Consider the following 16,293-nt stretch of genomic DNA (forward strand, 5'->3'; position numbering starts at 1 on the left):
ATGCATGAGAATTAAATTAATATGCATGAGAAAAAATTAATAATAAGATCCTATAGCAACTATGTGGGGAGTAAGCTAGAAAATTTTTGAACTGAAAGTCTGTGCTGAAGCAAATTCTCTTGACTGTGTACAGTCAGAAAAAAAATCTGGTTTTTAAGCTTCAGTTTCTTTATTTGGAAGGTGGAAATAATGCTAGGGTGGCACTCACTGGACTACTGTGAGAATGAAATGGGAAAGATGAGTTGATGTGTCTGATCATAGTAAAAAGTGAATAAAGTCTGTAATTATTATTAGTGTTGCTGTTTTTGATATTGCCTCTACTATAGATAGTCAGGAAGGAAAATGTCCTATTATTTCCATGAAGTTCATATATCAGAACAATCAAGTAAATTTCCATAGTTGTGGAAATTTAATACTTAATACCAAGTCTGTTTTACTTAATACCAGTCATATTTTCATAGACTGAGTGAACTTAGATTTAAAAATACATCTCATGTTCTAATTCTGTTTGGTAAACACTGAAAGTTGTCAATGTTTCTCTGAGCAGAGAACTGGTTCATTTCTAAATTCCCTGTGCATGTGCATAAGGGCATACTGGGGCTTGAATTCTGGGATTCAAACTCTTGCTTGGCTTTTTGCTCAAAGCTGAAGCTCTGCCACTTGAGCTACACATCTACTTCTGGCTTTTTGCTAGCTAATTGAAGATATGAGTCTCTTGGACTTGTCTTCCTGGGCTAGCATTGAACCTTGATCCTCAGATCTTAGCTTTTAAATGGCTAGGATTAGAAGCATGACCCAGCAACACCCAGTTTATTTTCTGGTGAAATCTAACTGCCAGATTGGGAAGAATCCTCTAAAGTGGAGGAGGTAAGATTACCTCCAACAAGCATGCATTATTCTGAATCAAAATAATCTTTCCCCCAAATAAAACATGACCTATCTTGTCAAATGATTTCTAGTAAACACTTTAGAGAACTTTGGAACAAAGAAAACTTATCTTTGGATTCAGTTATGCTTTGTCATCAAAACAAAACAAATCAAAACAAGGCACTCAGTTATGCTGAATGAGCAGTTATGTTTAAATTTCCTTTCTTAAATAGGCTACTTGGCATTTTGTTTTGGAATAGAGCAAAAATTCAGTTAATTGGATATAAACACTCAAAATTCTCATTCTTTTCTAAATTTGGCTGAACCCTTTTCTCTCTCTTTTTTCTTTTTTGGTGCTGAAACTGGGCTTGAATTCAGGACCTGGGTGATGTCCCTGACCTTTTTTTGCTCAAGGCTAGCACTTTACCACTTGAACCACAGGTCCACTTCTGGCTTTACTGGTGTTTAATTAAAGATAGGAGGCTCACTGACTTTCTTGCCTGGGCTGGCTTCAAACTGCAGTCTTCAGATGTCCTGAGTAGCTGGGATTACAGGCATGAATCACTAGTGCTAACCAAGCTAAACCTTTCTATCTTTCTCTCTTTCTCTCTCTTTCTTTCTCTCTTTCTCTCTCTTTCTTTCTTTCTTTCTCTCTCTTTCTTTCTCTTTTTCTCTTTCTTCTTTCTTTCTCTTTCTCTTTCTTTCTTTCTTTCTTTCTTTCTTTCTTTCTTTCTTTCTTTCTTTCTTTCTTTCTTTCTTTCTTTCTTTCTTTCTTTCTTTCTTTCTTTCTTTCTTTCGTCATGGGGCTTGAACTCTGGGCCTGGGCACTCTCCCCCAGATCTTCAGCTCAAGGCTAGCACTCTACCACTTGAGCCACAGTACCCACTTCTGATTTTCTGGTGGTTTATTGGAGATAAGAGTCTCATGGACTTTCCTTCCTTGCTGGCTTTGAACCGCGATCCTCAGATCTCAGCCTCCTGAGTTAGCTAGGATTAGCAGTGTGAGCCACTGGCACCCAGTTTAAACCATTTTTAAATTAATTTTTTGAAATGTATTCATTATATTTTAAATAGGAGTATTTCTGAACTTTGAGTAAGAACGTAGCTTGAACTTCATGAGTATCTGTCCCTATGTCTATTGTTGTATGAATCCAGCTATTATATTAAGGGTGGAAGTACCTTAAAAGTTTTCATCCCAGCATTTCCTCAGTAGCATGTGAGAAAGAATTATAAATTAGGTAGAATTTGAGCTTTCACTACCTTCTGTGAGATAGTAATTCTAGATCTCATATGGGATCCATCTGTAAGATTTTGAAACTGATATTTAGTTCAAAGGCTTTTAATAAAGATTAATCAAAGGGGTGCCCATAAAATGCCTATATCATCTGGCTCCTCGCAAACACTAGTTTTCCTTTCACTTCTCTGATAGTCACTGAAATTTCTGATAATCATTGAAACTTGATATTGCATCTGATTAGTCTTTTCTATAATGAGTAGTATTTGACAATAGAAGAAAATTTTCCTGTTTCTATTACAAAGACTATAATAACAAAATTCTACAAATTCAAACTAGTTAAGGCAGTTACTGGCTTTCAATTCCTGTTATTTAGTATTTTTATGAGAATTTGTCTTTGAAGTATTAAAAAAACCTAATAGTGTACAGACTAGCAAAATCTCATTGGCTTTAGTAAATAGATAGCTTTGATTAAATGGTAATATACTTTATAAAATGGTTTGGAACAGTGGTATTTCTTTATTTTACATTTATTTGCATTTATTTTATGCTAAATTTATTCCCACGCCATAAGTGTTTGTTTCTTCAGTTTCTTCTGGGATACCTTTTTCTTCTGTGCAACGTCCTCCTCTGGTTTAGGAACAATCTGCTCCTTCTCAGTAAGGATCATCTTAGTGTGGCAGGGGGAGCTCATGTATGGGTTAATCCTACCATGGGCTCTGTAAGTTCGGCAGTGCATCTTAGGTGCTTTGTTCACCTGGATGTGTTCAATGACCAGGGAGTCTACATCTAAACCCTTCAGTTCTGCATTACTCTCTGCATTCTTAAGCATGTGCAGCAGACACTCAGCACTCTTTTTGGGCCACCGACCCCGTGTCCAGCCCCAGTGTTTGGCCTGGGCACACCTGCCAACTCCACCATTGCAATGCCAGAATGGCACACATTGCTTCTTTAAGGTGATATCTTTCAGATACTTGGTCACTTTTCAGATATGCACACCCTTGATGGCCTGGTCTCTGTCTTTGGTGTTCTTAAAGTGAATATGAAGATTTGAACCTCGTGACTTACATGATTTTGTGGGTTTTCTGGTTCTGGAGAGTAGTGAGCCATTTTCACAGGTCACCTCAGGCTGCTTACAGGAAGAGCACAGTGGCATCTCTTTAACATACCTTAACATCTTCTTGTTATTTGTCTTATTATAGGTATTATTCATTTAAGATATAGATTCTGGACTGATTTTAAGTAATAAATTAACAGGACCTGAATTTAAAAATTGTACTTATTGGTTGAAGCTATATTTTCAAATGAGAGATATTTTTCAACACTTAATACTTTTTAGCCAGGAACAAAAAGTTGTTCCTTTTTTTTATTCTTGTGTGGATATTTTAATATCCTGAGATCATAAACTTAGGTTTCTCTTTAGAGTCTATAATTTTTTTGTCTTAATATCCTCAAACTGTTGTACAACAAATCCATTCATCGTTTCTCCTGTTTTTCTTCATTTTTCCCCTTTTCATTTGTATTTTCTCTGTATTTCTTTACTTGATGGCATATTATTTCAAATTTTGTGTTCTGAAACAGTTGTTCTTTGATGATAGTAATATCTAGAGATAGGGAAAAATAAGGTAAGTTGGATTGAAGGATTTTCCCCTGAATTAGGTTTTTGTGAATCTGAAAGAGATTTTATTTCTCTAGCTTAAGGAGTTTTCTTAATTTTACTATTCATGCTAATGCTTTTAAGAAGGAAAAATTAAGTCAAGTAAGGCTATTGGATTATATTACTAAAGAAGAAAAAATTGAAATAAATGATCAAAAGTAAGGATCCTTACTTTATAAATATATTTTCTGGCCAGTTTTAAATTATATAAGAAGATAAGGCTCTCCTACAATCCTATGCTTTCTAATTTATTTTTTATCATTGTTTATTCATTTGTCTTCTAGAACTCTTAATGTTTCAGTGAGCTTTAATGGAGGAAAGTCTATCATCTCAAGCTCAATATTAATCACAGCTACACAATGTGTAAGTAAAAAGTTAGTTTAACTCTATCTAGAAAGTCTTAAGAGTTACCATATTGTTGACTACTACAATGAAAAAGGAACAAAGAATACCACTTGAGAATATCACAAGTAAAAACTTACATAGAATGTATTTTAGCTTTTTTAACTTAACTTTGTTTGAAAGGAATTTTAATTTGGTAAATATTTGATCTTGGTTGCTCCACAGTTCAAAAACCATATTGAAAATACAGATAAAAGAATTAGAGATGGTCAAAAATCATATTGAAAATCCAGATAAAAGAATTAGAGATGGTACATTTCTTAGAAAAAAATGTAGAAATGATTTTCTGCTGTGAAGATTAGAATTAGTATATCCTGTTTCAAACTATTAGTGTATCTTAATGTCTGACTTCGTATTTTGTGCATCTTAATTGTGGGTGCTTTCTCATAGAAGTAATAAATTTGATTTTGATATCTTGTTGGTATCTTAAATTACATTGAAAACTGTATTTTAGTTGAGATTATTGATTTTTATTGCCTAAAATGCAATGTTTTAAAATATAAATGTGATTCATATGACAGTATTGTTTCCACACATTTAAGTTTTTGAACTTAGGGAAAGCTTTGATATAAAACTGTAGAACATGAAAACAAGAACTACTTAACTGGAATGAGTATGTGGCTACTATTTTTAAGTACCTTTTCCTCATTAAGAAATGTAAATCAGGCCAGGTACTGCTGACTCATGTCTAAAATCCTAACTACTCAGAAGGCTGAGATCTGAGGATAGTGGCTGAGCTCAGCTATCACAGGAAACTCAGTGAGATTCTTATCTCCAGTTAACTACCAAAAAGCCAGAAGTGCTAGCCTTGAGCAAAAAGCTCAGCAATAACACCCAGGCCCAGGGTTTTAGGACTGGTGTGCACAAGTGTACATGTGCATGTATGTGTGTGTACATGCACACATATACTGTACATTAAAAAAAGAAAGAAAGAGAGAGGGAGGGGAGGGAGGGAGGAAGGAAAGAAGAAAGAAAGGAAGGAAAAGAAGAAAGAAAAAAGAAAAACCAAAGAAAGAAAGAAGGAAGGAAGGAAGGAAGGAAGGAAAGGAGGAAGGGAAGGAAGGAAGGAAAGAAGGCAGGCCGAGAGGGAAAGAGGGAAGGAGGGAGAAAGGGAAGGAGGGAGGAAAGAAGGAAGGAAGGAAGAAAGAAAGAAGGAAAGTAAGAGAAAAGAAGGAAGGAAGAAAAGGAAAGAAAGAAAGAGGAAAGGAAGGAAGGAAAGAAGGAAGGAAGGAAGGAAGAAAGGAAGGGAGGGAGGGAGGGAGGGAGGGAGGAAGGGAGGGAAAAAATTCCTGTCTTCTTAAGGACCAGAACCAAAATTTAAGATTTCTCAAATCTCATGATTTTATTATTTTTAATTTAGGAGATACTCCCACTTAAGAATCAAAATAAAACACTATAGTGTTTTATCTCCAGTGCAAAGCCAGTTGTGTTTGTCATTACAAGCCTTTGTCACCGGGATAAGTGAATCCAGGTGGACTCTTGTGTCATTTTTGAACTCTCTAGATCGTTTTAATGTTTATTCTTTCTATTTTGGAAATAGTTTTTTATTTTAAAATGTTGTCTGTAGTATGTTTTGCAATTTGTAGGTTTTCCTGGATGCTGTAATGTGTAGATTTTCTAGTTTCTACAATGTGGTTCGTTGAAGTCACAAACATTTGTTGTGTGTAGTTTTCTCAATGCTTAGTTCACTAAAATGGTGTGTTTTTCTTCCTCCTTCTTATTCTTCATCTGCAGTTGTCTTTTGTTTAGACCTCTTTTCCCAAAGCAGGAAAAGTCTTTTTTTCTTGTCTTTCAGCCTTATGCAAGAAGCTGAGATTGAATGATTCATCCAGAGTTTATAGATTGCTTATAAGGAAGTCTTAGCTAAGTCTTGTTACTTCTTAGAAAGGTAAGAGAGATAGGAGTAATTTAATAGCGAAGTGATTTCATAAAAAGGTATATGGGCTGTGTCAGAGATGGAAAGGGTAAGAGAGAGGAAAGATGAGAAGAGAAGAGAAGAGAAGAGAAGAGAGAGGGGGCGGTCAAGGAATAATATTAAAGAATGGGTCAAGATAGTTCTCACTGAGATGGGCTTTGAGTCAAGACTTGAGGAAGGTGAAGGACTGAGCCTTGAACACCATCAGATGGAAGAATATTCCATGCAGAAAGAGTTGCCAGGATAAAGCCTAAAGTGAGACAGTGCCTAGTAATTTTAAAGAAGAGCCACGTGGCCAGTGCAGTTAGTTCCCCATTTCAGGTGTTCGGTTGGGTCTTCTCCCACTCTTTTCACATTTGCAGCTATTTCTTTAAGGTTTAGCTCTGTCACTTGTGGGCTATGTGAAGACCCTTCTAGCATGGGGATCATCAGATATTTTCTAGTTGAATAAAAAATGCTTTCAGCTTTCCAATCATATTTATTCAATTTTGCTAAATAAAAGTATCAATCACATGTTGAATTAGGATTCTTTTGACCTGAGGTCTGTCCTGAGTAGAAATGAAAAGCTTCATTTCTTCCCATGATGCAGACCTGGGTATTATTTTACTTAGTTCCTAACTCCACTTCCTCTTTAGTTTTGTTTGTAATAGTATGATGTCTAATCACAAGCCTGAAGCTTATGTATTTGACCTTTCCTAAATTTGTTTATAAAGTTATATGAACAATAATATGATTTCCCTTTTGTGACTTTCTATTTTCTGATAATGGCCCTGAGAGCCAAAACAAAGGAAATGGATTTGATATCCAATTAACTGAGCTAAAGTTAGAGACTGTATCTCAGTCTTGACATGTCAAGGTCAGGCTGATTTAAATTATGGTCTTCCTCTAAGCCTATTTTCTATCACACTTGACTTTAATATAATAAAGATTACATGTATAGGTTGTACTTTCAATTTTTTGAGACCATTTTTGGAATAATTAAAGATGATAATATTATTATAATAAATGTACATTTTTATCAGGAAGTATCTGTGGTTTTGTCAGTTTTACTTATAGAGCCATTTTATAGTGAATGAAAACCAAGAATTTTTAGTACCTATCCTTAATAGGTACAAAGTACCAGCCATTCTACTTTATATATATTCCAAGTGTCAGCACAATTTTCTGAATTTCCTGTTCATGGAAATTTCCTGTTCCTTTCTTGCACAAAAAGTACAAAGTAACAACTAAACTTTTATCAGATTTGTGGTCAATAGTTGCCTGCCCTTATTTGTGAACATGGAGTGTTAAGTTCTAAGAAAAAGGGAAGTAAGTATTTATAGCAATCTTTTTTCACAATTGTAATGCACAAAGAATGAGCATTTATTTCAATAAGTGCTGGGCCTGGTAGGAATGTTACTGGGTATTCCAGACATTCTCAATTCTTAGGGCTGCATGAATCAGATTATGAAGCTTCCTAATTTAGCAATGGAACATTATATGGTTACTGGGCTCTTATATCTCAAGACATATGCTTGACCTTGATATTGGGGAAGAAATTTCATAGGGAGAAATTTCATAGGATATACACCTTTTATCATAATGGCTACGTGATGCAGAATATGTGTGATCTGTATGTGTGTGTGTGTGTGTGTGTGTGTGTGTGTGTGTGTGTGTGTGTGTGTGTGTCTGTGTGTGTGTGTGCGCGCACACACACACAGATCAGGGCCTGAGCACAATCCCTGAGGTTTGTTGCGTTACTGTTCTACTGCCTGAGCACAACTCTTCTTCTGGCTTTTTAGTGGCTAATTGAAGATAAAAGTTCATGGACTTTCCTGTCAGAATCTGGCTTCAAACTGCAATCTTCAGATCTCAGCCTCTTGAGTATAGCATTATAGGTCGGAGCTGCTCATACCTAGCTATACCATACTGCTTGAACCAATACAATGCTCACTAAGACACAAAAATCCCTATAAAACCATTTCTGTAACTCCAAATTGTGACTTTTTTCTTCTACATTTTTCTACGTTAAAAAGACATATTTGAAAGTCTGTAACATTTTGGAAGATTTTGTATTTATAATTTTATATTTTAACCTGACGTGTGTGTACATATATACATATATATGTATAATGTAGTAGAAAGAAATTTATAAAATTTAAATAATTTGAGATAATTAAAATTGCTAAAATGTGGTTTGACATTTTGATGCTATGTGTATTAATTTCTGTTTATTTACAGTAATATGCATGTAAGATTTTTGTCCTAAGCCTTGCTGAGACTTTATTTTCTCTTGCCTACTGTAGTCTAATGGGATCGCGGCCCTCATTGCTATTCTGGTGTTGTTATTACTTCTGGGCATTGGATTGATGTGGTGGTTTTGGCCTCTTTGCTGCAAGGTGGTGAGTAAGAAATATTTGTAATTCTTTTTAAGTTATTTTTTTAATCACTAGGACATAAAATAAATCTGAGATATATGTGACCCTATGCAGTTTCACAGTTAGCAACTAGAATTTCAGTTATTATGTTGCTGTAATGAGTTCTAAAAAACATGGAGAAAATATCTATCATAAAAGTTCATCTTTTACAAAATGTGTCAGTATCAGGTTTATGGGAGGAAGGGTTGAGAAGTGTCAGGGAAGTACTCAAACACAAGGAAAATTCTATGAAACTAATGATCATTTCTTGTTGGATTCATTGAGAGAAGTAGGTAATCTGCCACAATTGTTTTTATTTAAGTGCTTACTGAATGTTTTATTTTCTCTTCATGGGATCACCTATTTCAAAATCTGCTCTGTCTCTGAAAAAGAAACATTTTAGATATAAGCATAATGCTAATGTTAGGGTTTCTGTTGAATAGTCATTTTAGGTTAAGTTTCATTTGTGTCATTTTTTTTCATGTTTGTATATAGCCTGGTGAAAGATTAGAAGCCAATATTAGTTCTTTAGTTGTCCCAAATTTGGTAGTATAAGGAAACAATACTATATTATCTAATGTGTGTAACTACATCTCTGACATGGGTCTTACTGGACTTAACTGGAGTGAAAGAATATGAGGGATGTAGCTCTTTCTAAATCTCTAAGGAAGAGTCAACCTCCTTATCTTTTTATCTTCAAGAAGCCACATCCTCTCCATCTTCAAAGCTAGCAGCATTGAAATCTTTTGGATGGTTCATCTGTTGTCACATTCCCCCTTGAGTCTGAACCTCACTGGGAAAGACCATCGAATGTTAAGGAGCCCTGGATTAGGTTGGACCCACTTGGATAATCCAGGATCATCTCCCAACTCCAGATCCTTAATCTTAATCACTTCTACAAAATCCCTTTTTGCTGTGTAAGGCAATCTATTCACAATAGCAGGGATTTAAGTGATGGACCACTTTCTGGAGGCATTACTCTGTCTATTACAGGGTAGTAAATTAAGACAGTTCAATATATTTCAATTCATCCAATTTAGATAATGCAGGTTGTATAGAAAAGGTTATCTCAAACAAGGCCTTTTTCAAAGTATACCTACCACATGAAAGTGTTCCCTTTATTAAAAGCACATTATGTAGAACTTTATATTCTGTAGATCATAGTAGTGCTTTGCGTGCTTTTACTAGATTTCCTTTCCCTCCTTCACCTTTACTGACTGATTTCAGTTTAATTGCAATTTCTGTAGTATTTAGTATTACCCCTATATTTATTATTAATTTTACTTCAGTCTCCTTTCATGAAGCAACTTTACAATCCTTTAACTCAGAGCAATTGGCCTGTGGAGGAGGCATAGAGTTAACTCAAAGACAGACAGGCAACATCCTGTCTCTTTGCTGATCTAATCAATTTCCTGCCTTAGCAGTGTATGCTGTTTCCTGTTCTAATCTTGATTATCCTAGATATGGCTGTTTTAGGGTGGCTAGCATTCTTGAGCACCCTATGAAGGAAGGCCTTTCATTTCTTTTATGAACCCCGAAATCATCCCAGGGACACCAAGAAGGCAGTGGACAAATATGTTCTGTATTACTGCATGAAAAGAGTTTTTATTTGCTGTACACTAGTGCCCATTTCTGGTCTTGATGGAAATTAAGACTGTCCAACAAAGTTCTATTGACAATTGAAGTGAGAAGTCAGTGGCAGTTCAACTTATTATGGGCAGAGCAAAGTATTTCTAGCAAAGTATAGGTGATTGAGTCTTAAAGAGAATGGAAGTGGGGCTGGGAAGTTGGCTCAGTGGTAGAGCACTTGCCTTGCATGCCTGAGACCCTGGGTTCGATTCCTCAGCACCACGTAAGCAAAAAAAGCCAGAAGTGGCGCTGTGGCTCAAGTGGTAGAGCGCTAGCCTTGAGCTGAAGAGCTGAGGGACAGCGCTCAGGCCCAGAGTTCAGGCCCCACGACCGGACACACACACACAAAAAAGAGAGAATGGAAGTGGCTGGAGAAAAATGAAAAAAAGAATCGATGAAAAGAACAGGAAAGGGGAACTGATTTTTTTTTAAAGTTGTTGAGTATTTAAAACTGGTGGTGCAGTACAATTGCAGGATGTTTGTTTTGCTACTTTTACAGAATACATTTGTACAAGGATGAAATTAGAGGGTGGCCATTTAAATCATTTTTAGCAGCATTAAAATACTACAGATAATATGATTTTGATTGTATACGGTTACTGATAATGTAACTTTGTGTGTGTGTGTGTGTGTGTGTGTGTGTGTGTGTGTATGTGTGTGTGTGTGTGTGTGTGTGTGTGTTTAGTACTAAGGACTGAACTCAGGGTCTCATTCTTTCCAGGCAAACAATCTACCACTTGAATCATACCTCCAAGCCCACAGACATTTTAACACTGGGAAATTAAATAACATTTGTTTTGGCTTGGTGTTATATGCATTTCTTTGTATTTGAATATATTTTAAGTACAGTCACTAAGTATTTAAACCCCTCTCTTTCACTTAAAACCTGCTCAAGAAGCTCATAGCCTCTGTTCTTAGGCACATTTAGAAGGTGTCTACTGTGCCCCTCCACAGACATGATCTGCTTAAGAGTGATTATCAAGACCTGTCTTGAACAGAAACATCAATATATGTCTCATGTTCCCAGTTCAGTGATTTGATATCTTATATACTATTTTGAAATAAGATACAGTGGATAATAATTTAGGAAATGATCAAATAATGTATTGTTCAGAGAATAAAATTACATAGGAATCTATCAACAATTCAGGGATGATATTATGACTTACAGTTTGGACCTTGATTTTTCAGAGTTATTTATTCTTCTACCTCAGTAACACAAAGTCTTTCAAGCAGTGGCTGTCAAGCTTTTGATAGTATGGACTCTCACAGAAAGGAAAGCGTGGGTGGATCGAGACATGGCAGAGATCAGTGCAATATGGAAAAGGCTCCTTTGGTCAGATCAATAAAGATTCCTAAATATCTCCAGGACTTTATCTCTAAAATCCATGAATGTAACCAGATATGACAGAAATGGCTTTGCAGATGAGATCAAATGAAGGTTTTTGAGATATGAAGATTGTTCAGGATGGACTGGGTAGATCCTAAATGCAGTCATGAGTTTTTATAACAGGAATGCAGAAGAAAACTTGACAGTGGAAGAGGAGATGGGTAGTAGAAACAAATTAGTGATGCAGCCACAAGCTAAGGAATGCTGGAAAAGACAAGGAGCATATGGCCTTCTGAAGCTGCAGAAGGAACCGGATCTGCTAATACCTGATGTTTAACCCTAAAAGATTCAGTTCAGAATCCTGACTTCCAGAAGCAACATAAAATGCATGTATTTCTGTTGTTTTAAAGCACTAAGTTTGTAACAATTTGTTATAAGATCAATGAGAACTGAATGTGTTTTCCGAATCATCTGATATTCCTGAGTTGGAAAGCACTGAATAGAGCTATTGAATTTTTACAATATAGAATTAGAATAATCCTTTGGTATTGGGAAGAATAAGTGTGAAGTAGGTATATGAATACTTTATTGACGGAATAAAATACATTTTCTGCATCTGAGTAACTTTTTTGGATGAAATGTGTTTACAATTTTCAGAAGTGTCTAAAGCATCTGTTTTACTAGAATTATTCCACACCAGGGATCTATTGGAAGGTTTTTCAGGGTAATATTGCTAGCAAAAATGAACAGTATATATGTATTCAAATTTAGATACAAACCCATTGAATCTCTTGAAAAACTAGAGAGTGACTTTTAAATTCCCCTGTAAGTAGAAAGCTTCTCTTCATCTTTTTGTTTTCCTTTTTTGTTTTTTAGGGTTTTTTTTTTGTGTGTGTGTGTAGGTCTTGAGGCTTGAACTCAGAGCTTGGGCACTGTCTCTGAGTTTTTGTGTTTAAGATTAATACTCCATCACTTGAGTCAGCTTCACTTCTGTTTTTTGTGGTAATTGGAGATAAAAGTCTCACAGAATTCCTTACATGGGCTGACTTTGAACCACAATTTTCAGATCTCAGCTTCATGAGTAGCTAGGATTACATCTGTGATCCACTGGTGCTTGGCTAAGTTTCTTCTTTTTATGTAATGCCATTTCTTACCATCTGTGTAAGTTTGTGCCCTACTTATCAAGTATCTTCACATTCAGCCTCCATAACTGTTTTCCTTTTAACAAAGATATCAGTAGAGCCTTTTCTTTCCTTCTTAAATTTAAAAGAAGATTGGAGGGTTATACGAAAACTTACTATGTACTGAATGATGAATGTGATATCAGAAAATGTAGCTTTTCATTATTATTTAGCAGAGGATATGCTGAGTTTATGGTAGGTTGTCTCACTCATCAGGATAGCAACAATGACCTTGGTAGAGATACATCCTTTGACATAACTAAATGCTACTACACCACATTACAGATGCAAGGCTAGACTTGTGAGAAATCAAGGCTTTCTTCAGTGGTCATGATGGTTAGAGAGCTGCAAATCTCTGGTATGCTAAAAATGACAAATATTCACTCAGCCTCAGTGTCCTTGGCCAAACTTCTCTAGCCTCAGGGGATTAAAAGTTCACATTGCTTCAGTACATGTAGGACATTGCAAAAACGTCTTATGAATCTTAGTTTAGAAGACCATTTAAACTTAACTTTTTAAAGGCCAGTTTGTAAGTTGAGGTTCACAATGATGCAGTCTAGAATCATTTTCTTAGCCAACAATAGCTGTGCTGCTCTTGCTAAAGAAGAATAACATTTTTCATTATTGTTGAGGAGGACTTCTGGTGTGGTGTCTTTTCTTAAGTTACCTTCAGAGCAGCCTGATTTTTTTTTGAATGGCCAATAAAACAGGAGTAGTTTAATTTTAATATGCTTTCCTTGCACCATTAATTAAAATGATTTATGTTTGGGTGCCTCATTGAAATATACTGTGATGTTTGAAAATATCGCTTCCATGGTGATGCTTTCCAACAGAACATCATTTATGAACCAGGGTATCAAATTCTTCCTTGCCTTGGTTTATTTGCTCTGACAGCAGCATCTTTACTTAGTTCTTGGCAGGATACTCTCTCACACCATTCTTCCCAGACCACAGTTGGCATTTCACATTGTAATTTTGCCCACATTTCTGGTCATTGACTTATTTTCTGCAAAGTAGTCATTGACCATTGGTGAGTTTGCCAAAAGGAAAGGAAAAAAAATGAGATAGCCTGAACCCTATTTTGGTCTGGATGTTGAAAACATGATACCCTATGGAATTCATAAAAGAGAGGCTTCCCAAGTACAAATATAATAAGCTTTGTGTTTACATACTTCAGAAGAAATGGACTATTCTAGTCCTCTGCTCTTATCAGAAGAAAAAAAAAGAATGAAAGGAAGACAGACATATATTTTTAAAAAATGACTTGTGAACACCAAGTATGTGTTCTCTCTTGTCTAAAGTCTCTTAGGCATTTAGCTGATATCTCTGATGAATTGGACATTTCTTTGTCACTAGCAAGACTTGCTTCTGAAATACTACTTGATTTACAATCATTGTACAGTATCTGTTTTTTTTAATTCCAAAGCAGTTCAATGTTGACAGCTCTTTTCACTTTTTTCTGAATATCAGAACATATGATCACATCAAGCTGGCTGCAGGCTCCAGTGCTGACATTTTCTAGCGCAAAGAATGCCCATATCACTCGAACATTTGAAAAGTGTTAATGAGCAGATCAAAAGGACTGTTGCCTCAAGCAGCTAACTTTTTCCTTTTTTTTTTTTAAAAAAAAGAAATCGGCTCTTCTCCAAACTGAAATCTTCATTCTAGCAGCTAAGTAGATGAGATGTAATCCTCCCTGATGATGATAATAACAAATGAAAAAAAATTGGAGAAGAATCAAACTCTGCATATGGTTCATAAAGTGGTGAAAGTGTTTTCCAGAATTTTCAATACAGAGCTGAAGGATGCAAAGTGGAAAAAAAAAACCCTGGCAAGTAGGCAATATTATGCCTTTTAAAATCTGCAAATTCTCATAAAATATGGTGCATATGAATACATCCTATTCTGAAATGAATGTGTTCTTCCACTATTTAATATAAGAATGGGATTCTCATGACTGTTATTTTTAATGTATTTGGACAACATTAAGCTTTCTTTTTCTCTTGAACTAGTTTTACTGAAATGTAGGAATGTTAGTATAGCACAGATTTTTTGCCATTTTTGGATTTGGAGCCATTTGGCCCCAGATTATTTTCACCCTCTCTCGTTATTTATGAGGTTGGTGTGTTAGAATGGAGAGACAAAGCATGTTGAAGCCTCACAAGGAAACCATTTTATTTTCTCAACCAGAATTTCTAGGTGAGTGATGTTAGGCATCATTGTTAACATTTTTTGTTCCTCCAAAATGATGATTAAGTCTTACATACTTATCACGAGCTTTAAATAACTTTGGATTTTCTGTCATTTAAGAAGTAGCCCATCCATCCAAATAAGTAACAACGGCTCAAAAAATCTGGCAGTCTAAATATTTATTTTAAAGACATGTCATATGGCATAAGTTGAGCTCAGAGTTTTGGAGGTCGAGGGACCTGAATCCATGTTTTCTCTTTGTATTTGGACAATTATTGAAATTAGAATCTTCGTTCTCGCTAGTTGAAATAGAGATAAGCATAGCAAATGCACAGGTTTATGAAAATAAGAGACAAATTGAGTGTCTGTCACACGACGATGCTGATAAAGGATGGTTGTTATAACTAAAAAGGATGGCACACATGTGTCTCACCTCTTGTTTTGTTGTTGTAGGACGGTTGTGTCTCTGAATTTACTAGATGGAGGCTTAAAGTAGGTAGAACTTTAAGGGCTTTGTTTTCATTATTAACAATGTAAAAAATACACTTGCCAGGACTTCAAAATCACTTTCAATTTACAACAGATCATGACTTTACTCATACAAAATTTCAGAAAGAACAAGTTTGTTCATATCTTTTCAAGAAGAACAGACTCCATGGTTTTGTGGAATGGGACTGGTATGTGTGCCCATAATTATCACCATATGCACCAGCCCTCCCATTCCATATATTAACTAGCTGAATACATACTAAAGAAATGGAAAAGTTCACCAAATAACTAAAATCCGTTTCATGAGGAATGACTGATACATTTGGCTTCCAAGTAGATAACCTCAATAGAAATATGGTAATCATTCTAGCATTCTAGAGTGGGATTTTTTTCTTTTTCTTTTTTCTTCTTTTGTTAGTTGTGGGGCCTGGGCATTCTCCCTGAACTTATTTGTGCTCAAGGTTAGCGTTGTACCACTTGAGCCACAGCCCCACTTATGGTTTTTTGAGTGGTTAATTGGAGATAAGATCTCACAAGGACTTTTCTGCCCAGGTTCCCTTCAAACCATGATCCTCAAATCTCAGCTAGGATTTAGGCATGAGGCACTGGCACCTGGTTGGAATTCATCTTGTTTAGAAGAAAAAAGTGTGTGTGTGTGTGTGTGTGTGTGTGTGTGTGTGTGTGTGTGTGTGTGTGTTTGAGAGAGACAGACAGAGAGACACAGGGACAGAGACACAGAGAGATACAGACAGAGAGACAGACTGTTTCCACATTGTAGAATCAGGACTAAAAAATGGAAACTGCCTGAGAGAAGCTTTGGCTTTATCTGGGGAAAATACTTGCAAATGATTAATTCTGCGTGAATGGAACAAATTGCTTTGTGAAGCAGTGATTTTCTCTATTCCAGCAGTGCAAACATAGCTGAATTACTATTTGGTGGGATTTTTTTTTTTCAGAATATTGAACTTTGGGATCTGTGTGCCTTTGGAGTGTTTTCAAAATGT

General features: G+C 35.8%; 1 protein-coding gene across 2 annotated transcripts in view; it reads left to right on the forward strand.

The window, feature by feature from the left end:
- The window catches only part of Antxr2 (ANTXR cell adhesion molecule 2), a 131,753-nt gene that overhangs the window by 52,007 nt on the left and 63,453 nt on the right, over nucleotides 1-16,293 (forward strand). For both annotated transcript variants that reach the window (XM_070012987.1, XM_070012986.1), the window contains exons 11-12: nucleotides 4,042-4,120; nucleotides 8,360-8,455. In XM_070012987.1, the coding sequence (XP_069869088.1) occupies nucleotides 4,042-4,120; nucleotides 8,360-8,455 (175 nt within the window). The remainder of the gene's footprint in view (nucleotides 1-4,041; nucleotides 4,121-8,359; nucleotides 8,456-16,293) is intronic.

Source organism: Dipodomys merriami, unplaced genomic scaffold, assembly GCF_024711535.1.
Source record: "Dipodomys merriami isolate MVZ:Mamm:240054 unplaced genomic scaffold, mDipMer1.0.p SCAF_9, whole genome shotgun sequence".
NCBI classification, from domain to species: Eukaryota; Metazoa; Chordata; class Mammalia; order Rodentia; family Heteromyidae; genus Dipodomys; species Dipodomys merriami.